General features: G+C 51.1%; 1 protein-coding gene across 1 annotated transcript; it reads left to right on the plus strand.

The window, feature by feature from the left end:
* The first annotated feature begins 321 nt into the window (after positions 1 to 321).
* Positions 322 to 1,626, plus strand: C2CD4C (C2 calcium dependent domain containing 4C). Its single transcript, XM_036746754.1, has one exon. It carries the CDS (start codon positions 322 to 324, stop codon positions 1,624 to 1,626), a length of 1,305 nt encoding a protein of 434 aa, XP_036602649.1.
* The last annotated feature ends 10,658 nt before the right edge of the window (positions 1,627 to 12,284 follow it).

Below are 12,284 nucleotides of genomic sequence, written 5' to 3' on the forward strand. Positions count from 1 at the left end.
CATAGATTCAGAGCTGGAAAGGACCTTCCAGACCATCTAGTTTATCTTCCCTATTTTATAAATGAGGATGCTGAGGCTTAGAGCCATTAAGTGACTTACCCAGAGTCCCACAGGTAGGAAGTGTCAGAATCAGGATTTGAGCCCAGATCTGCCTGAGTCCAAATTCAGCGCACTCCCACTATGTTACCACACTAGGTATTTGTGGTCTGTGTCCTCTGTGCTGCACCTGCTCCCATCCTGACTTCTCTGGCCTCTATTTGTCTGGTCTTACAGCAATTTCTGGTGCTGCCACCTGCCTCCATCACCTTCAGTGCCATCCCCATGAAGAAAACCAACATGTGGCTGTTGGATCGGCTGAGAGGGTCTGGGGAGAACGGTGCCTCCCGTGGGGCAGATGGGGACCGGTCCTCTAAGGGACCCCTGTACAGCAATGTTCTCACCCCAGATAAGATCCCCGACTTCTTCATTCCTCCGAAGCTTACCTCAGGGCCAGGTGAAGTAGAGGGGGCAGCTATGGGTTCGGGCTCAGGCTCCAGCTCCCCACACTTAGGATCATCAACCTCTGAACAAAACTTGGCGTCTGGCAGCAGCGGGGGCCGAAAGGCCCAACGAAGCCCCCGTTTGCCCATCAAGCTAGCAACTGAGAGCAAGAACTTGTTGAAGGCAGCCAGCCGACACGTGATCCAGATTGAGAGCGCTGAGGACTGGCGGCCAGAGGAAGAGGAGGAGGCTGTGGCCACCAATGCCGATCCCCAGGCCCAAACCGCCATGTCCTTGCCCTATGTACCCAAGGCCCAGACATCTTATGGGTTTGCCACTCTGATGGAGAGCCCCCACACCCGACGCAAAGAATCACTCTTCCACAGTGAGCATACTGGCCTGGCCCAGGCTGGATCCCCCAGCGCCCTTCGGAGAGCTGGGGCCAAGGCCAATGGTGAGGGCACCTCCCGAGCCGAGGCCCTGATGAGCCCCTACCGATATTTCAGTGGGGGTGAGAGTGACACGGGCTCGTCAGCTGAGTCATCACCCTTTGGGTCACCCCTGCTTTCACGCTCCGTGTCTCTGCTCAAGGTTTTTGCCCAGGATGGGCAGGCCAAGGTGAGCCAGCTGAGGCACTCTGTGGGCCGCCACAGCTCCTTGTCCACGGATGACAGCTCTGCTGACATCAGCCCCAGCACCCGCCGCCGTGCCCGCCGTATCACCCTGACAGGCCCAGAGGCCAGCAGTGAGGCTGCCTCAACCCCTCGGGGTGAGCACACGGTGCGCCTGGGCAAACGAGGGAGCCTTCGCCTAGCAGCTGAGTATGACCCGGACCAAGCCCGCCTCCGGGTGAGGCTGCTCGCCGCTGAGGGCCTCTACGACCGTCTCTTTGACACTCGAAGCATCAATTGCTGTGTGGGCCTCTGCCTGACACCTGGGAAACTACAGAAGCAGCGGAGCACCATCATCAAGAACACTTGGCATCCCATCTTCAACGAGGACTTCTTCTTCGATGGTCTATGCCCCTCTAGTGCCCGCAAGCTGGCTCTCAAGCTCAAAGTAGTGAACAAGGGAGGCAGCCTGAAGAGGGATACCCTGCTGGGTGAGAAGGAGGTGCCCCTCACGGCTCTGCTGCCTTTCTTGTGAAGGCCCTCCCCAGCCCAGCCCCACCCATAGCAGAGGAGGGGGTGGGGAACCCCTCTATGACCCATTCCTGCCCTAGGTGCTCCTCTCGGTTCCTTCCACATTTCTGCCCCACCTGCCCCACCTGCCACCCAGGGAATGTGGGGAAACTCCAAACCCACAGCACTGAGAGCTGGCATGCCAAGGGTGAGGGATGCAGGGGATCCTAGGAGGGATTGGGGGTGAGGGACGAAAATGGCCCTCACACAGGGCCCCGGCTAGCATCCAGACATCTGGCTGTGCTTCAGTCCCAGGCCCCTATAAGAAACTAGAGTGTCATTTTCACTAATTTATGTGGGGGGGGGAGAAGGGGAAGGGACTAAGACAACAGTGCTGGGCAGTGGTGAGAGCCCCGGATTTGGAGTCAGGATGGTCTGGCCTCAAGTCCTAACTTTGCCTCTTGCTCACTAGGAGACCCTGAGCAGGTCTCTTCTCTCTGGCCTTGGTTTACTCTTCTATAAAATGAAAAGATAATTTCCAAGATCTGCTCCAGGTCTAAATCCCGTGACCTGGTTCTTCTAGTCCAGGGGTCTCACCTCCCTCTAGCTGGGGAAGGAGATTTGTTGATAGATGGGGAAGAAGCAAGCAGGCAAGAAACAGAATGGGTTGTTCTCAGTGGGGAGAAGAGGGGGTAACCTCTCATTTTTCTGCCCTCCTCTATAATCCTAAGACTGTACCTTCCCCCCACATTCCCCTTCTGCATTGTTCTAACCTGGCTTGCTGAAGATTTGCTGAAATTTGGGTAACCAAGTCAGAGAAGAAGGGGTCTGGGGAACTTCCAGGGAGCCAGGGGGCTAATAGAAGGTCCTTGGGGCTGTGTAGGAAGAGTCAACCCCAAAGGGAAGGGGATGAGATTCTTTCAAAGGCTGTCAAGGGCCTGGCTCTATTGCTCTCCACCCTGGCTGACCCCAGCTCTGCTTTCCCAGGGGCACCCAGCTGATTACCCCCAGATCAGGTGGACACCAGGTGGGAAGCCTCCCATTTCCGGAAGCCCTTCATGGCTTTGCTCCCTGCCCTAGGGGATAATGATTAAAGGGATGACCTCTGGGAATGATCAGAAGTGAAGGTCAGGTTCTCGAGCTAAAGGAAGTCTTAGAGCTTAGTGGGACCATCTAGTCCAACCGCCTTGGTTGGATGAAATGGTGGCTCAAAGAGAGTGAGTTCCCTGAGCTCACACAAAGAGAGAATGTCAGGATCAGGGCTAGAACACTGGGTTCTAGACAGGGCTGCTCTCACTCCAGCACACTCTAGTGCTGAGCTCAGCCTGGAAAAAGCCCTGGAAAGAAAAGATTGAAGGATTGTTTCCACCTCATCCCCTGGGGGATGGAGACAACCAGCATGTCTGCCTGTTTCCACTCCAATACCCCACCTCCTCCTCGTAGTCTGCCCTCCCTCCCCTCTTTTGGCCAGAGGGGTGCTTTGTCAGTATTTAAACCTAATGCTCCCCAGCCAGGGAGCCATTCAGTCCCAGGCACTCCTGGCCAGCCTCCTCCCCTCCTATTACTCCCTACTCCATGGTGTCCATGTCCTCTGTCCCTCGTCTCCCTGCATGATTCCTGGCTTCTGCCTGAGAGAGTGCCATGGGGCCCCCACTGTGCCTGGCCTCCAGGGCCCATGCTTGGCTCCCCATCCTCCTGCACACAGCAGATGGCAGCCGTAGGCCTTGCTATTTATACTTGGAGAGTGATTGACATCTACCCATGTTTTATTCTGCGTGTGTAAATATGTTTTGGATACAGTCCGAGCGAACATAGTGATTTTTCATGTTTTTTTAATGTTTTTTTTTGTAGTTCTGTGGCCTTTAAGAAGTCTTGGCTGGTCCCTGGGGGCAGGCAGAGGGAATTCCCAGCTCAGCCAAGGACTGGAGGCAGTGTGGGATGGTTGCCAGCCTAACTCAAGTCCCATTCTGGGATGGGGACCTGACAGTCCTTCCCAGCTCCTCATTCTCTTGGCACCCCTTTGGATAGCCAGCCAACAGATCCTAGAACTCTCCACTGGGGGCTGAGCACAAGGCGTCCCTTTCACCCAAACTCCACGGGCAGGAGATGGGGACTAGCAAACATTGTTCCTTGCTTGATGGGCAAGACTGGCCAATCCCTCTCTTCCACAATTGGCCTCCGCCTCTGTTTCCTGATTGAGGTGGAGCTCAGGGCAGCCAGAGCCAGAAGGGATCTGACCATTGATTCCAGCCCTATCATTTAGTGATAGAGAAACTGAGGCCAAGAGGGGCAAAGTGATTTGCCCAAGATACACATGGTGATTCTGGCAGCGGAGAACGAGAGTCCAGGCCTCATAACTCTAGGTCCAGGGCTCATTATTTCTGCCACCTGTTGTGTGGCTGGGATTAGTAACCGATCCTAATCCTTTCAGTGGCTGAAAGAAACCCACATGGGATATGGGGAGGGCTGAAGCCAAGGTGAAAAAGCTGCTAAAGGGGGACGAGCTTAGGGTCTCCAGGTGATCCATTCCTGAACCCCACTCCCCAAACAGAGCAGCTGGTAAAAATGGGGCACCGGAAGGGTGCCTTGCCTGACCCCGCTGGTGCTTGGAAATCAACACCTCCTCATCCCAGTGGGGACCCTGGGTCTCTAGTTAGCTTCCACTGCCTCTGCTCCCCACTGAACCTGTCTTCTGCTGGCACCTGCCAAATGGGTAGAAAACATCTCGACCCTCTTTCTCTCTTGCAGTTCTGTTTTGATGTTTCAACTTTCCTGATAACTTTTAAGGTAAACTATATCTGCCCACCTATGAGTGTGTGTGTATGTGTGTTTATAAATGCGTTTTTAGTGCAATAAAAGTATTTCCAAAACAACTGGGTTGCTGTGGCTGTTTCCCTGAGCCAAGAGAAAGGAATTATTCCACCTGGGATGCTCCTCCCTCCCCCATCCCCCTTTTTCACACTGTTCATCTTCTCGCACTCTCTGAGAATCAAAGCAGAAAGAGACAGTACTTAGACTGTCAGAGCTGGAAGGGACCTTAACAGACCAACCCTTTCATTTGTTATCCAAGGAAAATGAGGGCCTCAGTCCTCCCTGCCTGAGATTCTGACCACTGGCTCATAGGAAGGGCCATGGAATCCATTTCTTCCTTGGCTCTCATGGAAGACTTGATCTCCTGGAGCCAGGTTGGAGGATCTTCCCTGTGCTACACCTGAGGGTTGCCTGAAGGCTGGTCAGGCTTCTCCTCGTCCAGTCAAACTTTCTAAGCTGTCAGGTCATCCCTCTATGCACTGGGATGTACTGCAGATTCTGTTCCAAGATAGACGGAGCATGACCAAGAAACAAGGCGGGGCCAGCATGGTTGCCCTCTACACTGATACAAAGAAAAACAAAATGGAAACAGCCCCTGCTCCCAACCAGCTTATGGTCTAACAGGAGCAGTAAGATATGGATATAGCAGTACATACACACAAAATGAGTAAGTACAAGGTAGTTTGGGAAGGGGGGGTGCTAGCAGGCTCGGAGTGGGGTTGGGGCCAGGAAAGGCTCCATGTCGAAGGAGGCATTTGAGCTGAATCTTCAAGGAAAGCACAGATTTCAATGAGCTGAGGTGAGGAGGGAGTGCTTCCCAGGTCCCAAGCACACAGTTCAGAGGAAATATTGTCAAGTTGTCCCCTGGCTGCCAACCATCTTCCCCATCCCCAGCCTTAACTGGATCATAGAGAGAAGAGTCTGCAACTCTTCCAGCCTCAAACATTCTGGAAACAAACGTGAGAACTCTAGCTCTTAAGAGCCTGGGATTTCCTGCCCCCTGACCCCTGTCCTACCCCCTTCCCCTTCCCCCAATTTTGGCACCCTCTCCTCTAATCTCCGACCCATCCTCAGGAGCTGGAGTTAGAGAAAGGAATGGTTATTTGCTGGGGAAGTTTGGAGGCTGATAGTACCAGTGTAATCAGAGTGTAAACCAGTGTAAACCAGTGGATCAGAGACCAAGGTCCCACTGCGTCCTGGAAAGACTGGTAATGAGATTTGGCTTCTACCCACTGGCCTTCCCAGCTTTCATCTTCAAAGCACTTGACTCCCTCCCTGATCCCAGGTAGGGAGAATGCCAGTAGCTGGAGCATCTCAGAAGTCATCGAAGGTGACCTCCTCCATTGAGAGGCAGATGGGGAAAGCCCCCTGAGGCTAGCGGTGTCAGAGATACTGACCACAGAGGGTCAAACGTCACAGCAGCCATGGAGTTCAACCCCTTCTCTTTGTGGATGGGTGAAACAGACCCAGAAAGGGCTCAGATGCCTCACAGTCAGTAGTAGAGTGGCGGGCTTAGAATCCAAGCCTTCTGGCTACTAGTCCTGGCATTCTTTCCATCCACCCCTGCTGTCTCCTGTTCTTTATTTTGATAGCTCTGAGGGTTCCAGATGATCCAGTTCCTGATACCTTCCTCACCCACCACCTTCCCAGACCTTGACTTTAAGGGAGATAGGCTATAAAGACTGTAAATTCACTGAGGGCAGGTTCCAAGTTTCAAACCTCAGACCAGGGACTCCCTGAGGGCAGAGGTGGTATCTCAAGGAACTGCATGAGTTCAGAAGCTGTGTTTCCCTCCCAGAGATGGAAAGTTCCCTGAGGGTAAGTCTGTTTCTTAGATGAGGGACTCCCTGAGGATAGGAGCTAGGGGATATCTTCCTTCAATGCTAGGTATGGAATTCTCCCAGATCCTAAATTCTGGCTTTTTTCATCAGAGAGGAAAAATCAACAGCCCCTTCTTCCTCCTTTTCCCAGGACAGATAATGTACAGGAGCCATGAACCACAATCTCCCTATCCAGTACCAGGATGTGTTGCTAGGCAACAGGGCAACTTCTCGCCTCTTCCTCTGACCAGCCATGATTGCATTTCCTGGTGTGACTGTGTGTTTGACCAGGTGTTTGTAAATTCTGCCACTGTTAATATACTCCCAGACAAGGCCAGAGATTGGAGATCTTGGGAGAGGTGGGGGAATAGAGCAGAACATGAAGCCCATAGGTATGATGGTCCAAGAATTCAGAATGGCTGCCAACCAGCTTTTCCATCCGCCATTTTGAGATCCTCGGGGTTTAAACCTGTGGGTGCAGTCCTTTGCCTTTTTAGAAATCCAGGGAGCCTCAGCCCTGAAGGGGAGCTCATTATGGATTTGAGAGGAAGGGGTACCTTCCACTGTGGGGAGAAAAGAGTTTTATAAAGACACGTGTGCCCGTGGAAGGGTTGGGGTGTGTGTGCGCGCGTGTGTGTGTGTGTGTGTGTGTGTGTGTGTGTGTGTGTGTGTGTGTTCTTCTCCACCTGTTTTTTATTGAGCTTGATTCTCTTCCCTCCCTACCTTTGACCTCAGTGCAGACAGGAAGCCCCCCTGCACGGCTGTGAGGGGAGAAAATAAAAAAGAGTTTATTGGGATTCTCATGTAGCTTAGCCTTCTGTGGGAGGGGAAATGGGTAAATTATAAGGGACAGATTCTTGGGAGGGTCTGGACAGAAGGAAACCTGGCACCTGCAGCCCCTCAAGCCTGAGAGAATCCTAGATTCCCAAAGCTCCAAGAGATCTTAGAACATGAAATGTCAGAGCTGGGAGGGCCCTTAGAATACAAAATGTAAAGACTGGCAGGGCCCTTAGAACTCAGACTTTCAGGGCTGGGAGGGTCCTTAGAACACAGAATGTAATGGCTGGGAGGGCCCTTAGAACACAGAAGGTCAAAGCTGAGGGGGAGACACACATTATTAGATCACAAAGTGTCAGAGTTTGAAGAGATCCTAAAACTGGGAAGGTCAGTACTGGGAGGGACTTTTGAATCTAGAATGTCAGAGCTTAGAAGGATGTTAGAATAGGGAATGTCAGAGCGGGGAGGACCTTAGAACATAGAATGTCAGAGTTGGGAGGGGCCCTTAAAAAAAAAGAATGTCAGAGCTAGGAGGGCCCTTAGAACCAGAATGTCAGAAGTAGGAGGGCTCTTAGAACACAGAATGTCAGGGCTGGGAGGGACCTTAGAAAACTGAATGTTAGAGCTGGGAGGGCCCTTAGAACCCAGAAGGTCAGAGCTGGGAGGGCCCTGAGGATACAATGTAATGGCTGGGAAGGCCCTTAGAATACAGAAAGTCAAAGATGAGGGAGAGACACATTAGATCACAAAGTGTCAGAATTTGAAGAGATCTTAAAACTGGGAAGGTCAGTACTAGGAGGGACTTTTGAATCTAGAATGTCAGAGCTTAGAAGGATCTTAGAATAGGGAATGTTGGAGTTGGAAGGACCTTAGGACACAAGCTGTCAAAGCTACAACTTAGGACACAGACAGAACTGGAAGAGACCTTAGAACACAAAACTTCAACGTTCAGGAGAAGCCCTTAGGACAGGGCTCCCTCTTTATAAGTGATTTTCCTCATCTTCCAGGGCACAGGGGGTGGTTAGAGGTGGGGCAGTTTTAGGGAACAGGGGTTGCACATTCCTGGTTTTCCATTCCTTGTTACTCTACTGTTTCCCATCCTGGATTCACCACCAAGGAAATATGTGTTCAGAGAGACTTATGTGACTCCCTCCCTGAAGCTCTGGTGAGGTATATGCTCTTCTACCTGGTCTTCTGCAAACTGCCTTCCTCTCTTCCCTTCCCCAGATAGAGACTCTCAGACTTTTAGTTCTAATCACAGGAAAGCAAATTTCCTATCAGCACAAGGAAGAACTTCCTAAAAATTAGATCAATCCTGCTGTTGGTGTTCATCCTTCATTTTTTTAAAAGGGCCAATGACATCACAAGTGATGTCTTGACTTGCACCATGAATTAGATTTAGCTGAGGCAGAATTGCATGAAGTCCTTAGCCTCAGTTTCTGTTCCAGTCATCGAAGTCCAGTGGTAAGACAAGAGTCAAGGCTGGCAATGGCTCAGGATGCAGTGGATGACCTTGACATCTGCCATGTCTGACCAAGCTCTAAGCCCTCCACAGCACCTGCTTCAGCCGCCTTTGTGGCCATTGGAACAAATTTTGTTCTCATCTGCCCATTCCGAAGGGGAAAGTCTTCACCTGCTTGGAGTAGATGCTCTCCTAACTCAGCTATGCGTTCAAGGACTGTCAGTTACCCTTAACCTGGTTTAGTCCATCTGCTGAGATGGTTTTAGTGGGGTGCAGCCACTGAGCATGCTACAGCTTCTTGGAGCCACAGGTGAGAAGTGGGTGAAGATGGACACCAAAGGTGGATAAGCAGCCCTGACTAGGGCTTGGGAAGCCCCCACTCCAGAGATGCTGATCCTCCCTGAACACTCCATGTAGTGCAACTCGTTATCAGTGGAAGAGTTCAACCTGGGGTGGGTAAGATGGAAGACCATGGAGGTTGTAGACGGCATTGTTAGACTGGGAAGAAGCATAGCTTTAGAGCTGGAAGGAGCCAACCCCTCTCTAGTCCAACCCCTCCCCACCCCTTATTTTATAGTTAGACAAACTAAGGCCCAGAGAAGTGAAATGACTTAGCCACAATCTCACAGCCAGTAAGTGGTGGAGCCAGGATACAAACCTAGCTTTTCTGTAGTGTTCTTTCCACTGACCCATACTGTCTTTCCCATTGAGGACACTGCCAGCTCTGAGGTTTAGGGATTCTATGAGGAAGGCAGAACTAGAGAAAAGCAGGCTAGGAAGAGCCCAGGGCTCTCAGTTTAGGAGTCTGAGGTTTGAACCTCCACTCTGCCGCTGACTCCTTTTGTGACTTTCAGCATGTTCTTCTGCACTAGCGGACCTCAGTTTCACCATTTGTAAAATGAAGGTGTTGGACTACAACATCTTCAAGGTCTCCTTTAGCCCTTAAAATCTAGACTCATAGGACTGGAGATGGTGGAGTAAGAGACTCAGACATATGGGACTATGTGCAGTCTTGCCCAGGGCAGCAGTCTGTGTGTCTGAGATGGGGGCAGGATGTATGCCTAGAGGCTGCTCTCCAGTCCCCAGGTTCAGAGGAGTGATTCCATCCTCAGCTAGGAGACCTGGGCCTGGTGCCACAGGCAGGAGGGCAAACCCAGAGAGCCAACAATCCCCTCTCCCAAATCTAAGTCTATTACTCAAGATATCTGGTGTCTGGTGGGATGGAATCCTGGGCCCCTGTGTTAAAACTGTAGTGGTCACAGGTCAGCAGGGCTGTATCCTGATGCCCCAGATTGAGTTCAGTCTTGCCCACCCTCTGGGGAAGCAGAGAAGGGACTCCACGGCTGCTCAGGGCCAGGTGGTACAGGGAAGGTTTCTTTGCTTCCTAGCCTCTATTTCCTGGGCACGGAGTCCTGCTCCCCCTTCACATCCCATCCCCTCTCCCAGCAGAGCCCGAAGGCTGCTGTTGCCATGGGGATGCATTAGCCCCACGAGGCCAAGCTGAGCTCTTCTCCCAGCCCTGATTAGATCCCGTTCTCTAGATCACTCCTACAATAATTTCGAATCATCTCCCAAACCATCACCAGTAAACAGGCTGCCATGACAGCAGCCCCTGGGGGTGGGGTGGGTACTCAGCTCTGAGTGGGTACAGAGGTCTGGATCAGCAGAAGGCACTCTTTTCTTACTCCCCCCCAGACCTGGCCTCCAAACCAGCCTTTGGTCCCCTACTATCTGCTTCTTCAACCTGATCCTGTGTCACTCCTAGCCATAGTTGGGGGTAGGCCTATCCCCAGGAACAGACCTTGTCCCCAGATTGGGACCAAGATCCAAGATATAGAATTACTGAATAATAGAATAGATCTTGAAACATAGAACTTAGAATGTCAGGGTTGGGAGAAAGGAATATTAGAGCTAGAAGACCCCTTAAAACACAGAAGACAGATAATCAAGCCCGGAAAAATCCTTCCTAGAGTATAGAGCCTTTCCAAGAGTATGGAAGACAGAATGCCAGAGCTGAAAGGAACTTTAGAATACAGAACACAGAATGGCAGAACTTAGAGGGTGCTTGGAGCATGGAATGTTGGACCTGGAAGGGCCTGAGAACATATAGTAGGATGTCTGACCAGGCAGGGTCCTTAGAAGGTCAGAGCTAGGAGGGCCCTTACAACACAGAATATCAGAGTTGGGAGGGCCCTTAGAATACAGAATGTCAAAGTTGGGAGGGTCCTTAGAACACAGGATGTCAGAGCTGAGGGGCCCTTAGAACAGAGAATGTCAGAGCTAGGAGGGCCCTTACAACACAGAATATCAGAGTTGGGAGGGCCCTTAGAACACAGAATGTCAGCTGGCAGGGCCCTTAGAACACAGGATGTCAGAGCTAGGAGGGCCTTTAGAACCCAGAATGTCAGTACTGAGAGGGCCCTTAGAATATGGATGATCTGAGCCAGGAGGAGCCTTAGGCCCACGTATTTAGGTATGTATAAGTCTATACACACATACACACACACACACACACATATACATACACATCCATATACGTGCATGTATATATACATGTGCATATATATGTGTATGTGTATATCTATCTATCTCTATCTCTCTATCTCTCTACCTTATGTATTTATATGTGAAGGCTTTGGAAGTATATCTATGCCATGGTAGAATGGGTTCCCATTGGGGGTTCCACTTCTCCCCCCCCAATTCATGCTGCTTAGACCTCACCCTACGGAACCTGGAAGGCACTAGCCACTTTCCTCCCCCTACCACCATCTCACCCCATACCTTCCTTCCAATATCTTCTTCCCCTTTTCCCCTCCTTTCCAGACATTGAACTCCCATCTCCACCCTTGCCAAAGAGAAGCCAGAATCGTTCCTCCACTCTAACCTGCTGTCTTAGTGGTGGGAGGCTTCTGAAGGGCAGATGCCCCAGTGCACCCCAAGAATTCCTGGAGCTGAATTTCCCTGTCCCTGAACTCTCCTACATGTATCATCTTCCACAATTAGGTGGGTTCCCTGAGAGCAGGGGCAGCCTATTGGTATGTAAACAGTAAGTACTTAATAACAGCTTTTTTTGTTCATTCCTCAGTGATCTGCACACACCTGGGCACTTCCTGAGCTCTGGTCCCTCATCTCCAGCTTCCTGCTTGGCCTCTCTTCCCAGATGTCCCATACATGTCTCAAATTGAACATTAGTCTAAAACTGAATCCGTTATCTCTTCCTCTAACCCTTCTAAATTCCCCGTTTCTGATTAGGACATCCACCATTCTTCCAGTCACCCAAGCTCACACCTTAACTCTCCATATCCTTTCACCTCTTCAACATCCCTCCCCATCTGTCCCCTTATTTCAACTCAGCCACAACGACTTTTGTAGAGGTCCTTCTCCCTCCCACTTGGAGAGTTAGAACAAAAAGGCATTTCCTCGTATCGAATCCCAGTGGCGAGAGCGCTGGGTCTGGTTGCTGTTCATTCTTTGTTGTCAGAGGACCAGTGACATCAGGAGGGTAACGGCTTGACTTGCCAGTGAATTGGATTTAAGTGAGGAAGGGCTGTGCAAAGTCACCAGCCCCATTCTCTCCTCCGGAGCCATCTGGGTCCAGTGGCGAGATATAGATCAGGATGACTGGAGATGGCCCAAAATGCAGTGGGGGACCTTGGCACTGGGCCTGGAATCAGAAAGATCTGAGTTCAAATCTGACCGCAGACACTTACTCTCTGGTGATCCTAGGCAAATCATTTAAACTCTGATTTGCCTCAGTTTCCTCACCTGCAAAGTAGGAATGATAATAGCACCTACCTCCCAGGGTTGTTAAAA

The sequence above is a fragment of the Trichosurus vulpecula genome, chromosome 1 (genome assembly GCF_011100635.1).
Source record: "Trichosurus vulpecula isolate mTriVul1 chromosome 1, mTriVul1.pri, whole genome shotgun sequence".
Taxonomy (NCBI): domain Eukaryota; kingdom Metazoa; phylum Chordata; class Mammalia; order Diprotodontia; family Phalangeridae; genus Trichosurus; species Trichosurus vulpecula.

Coding starts and splice junctions, on each gene's coding strand:
- C2CD4C (XM_036746754.1), top strand. CDS start 322: ATGAAGAAAACCAACATGTGGCTGTTGGATCGGCTGAGAGGGTCTGGG.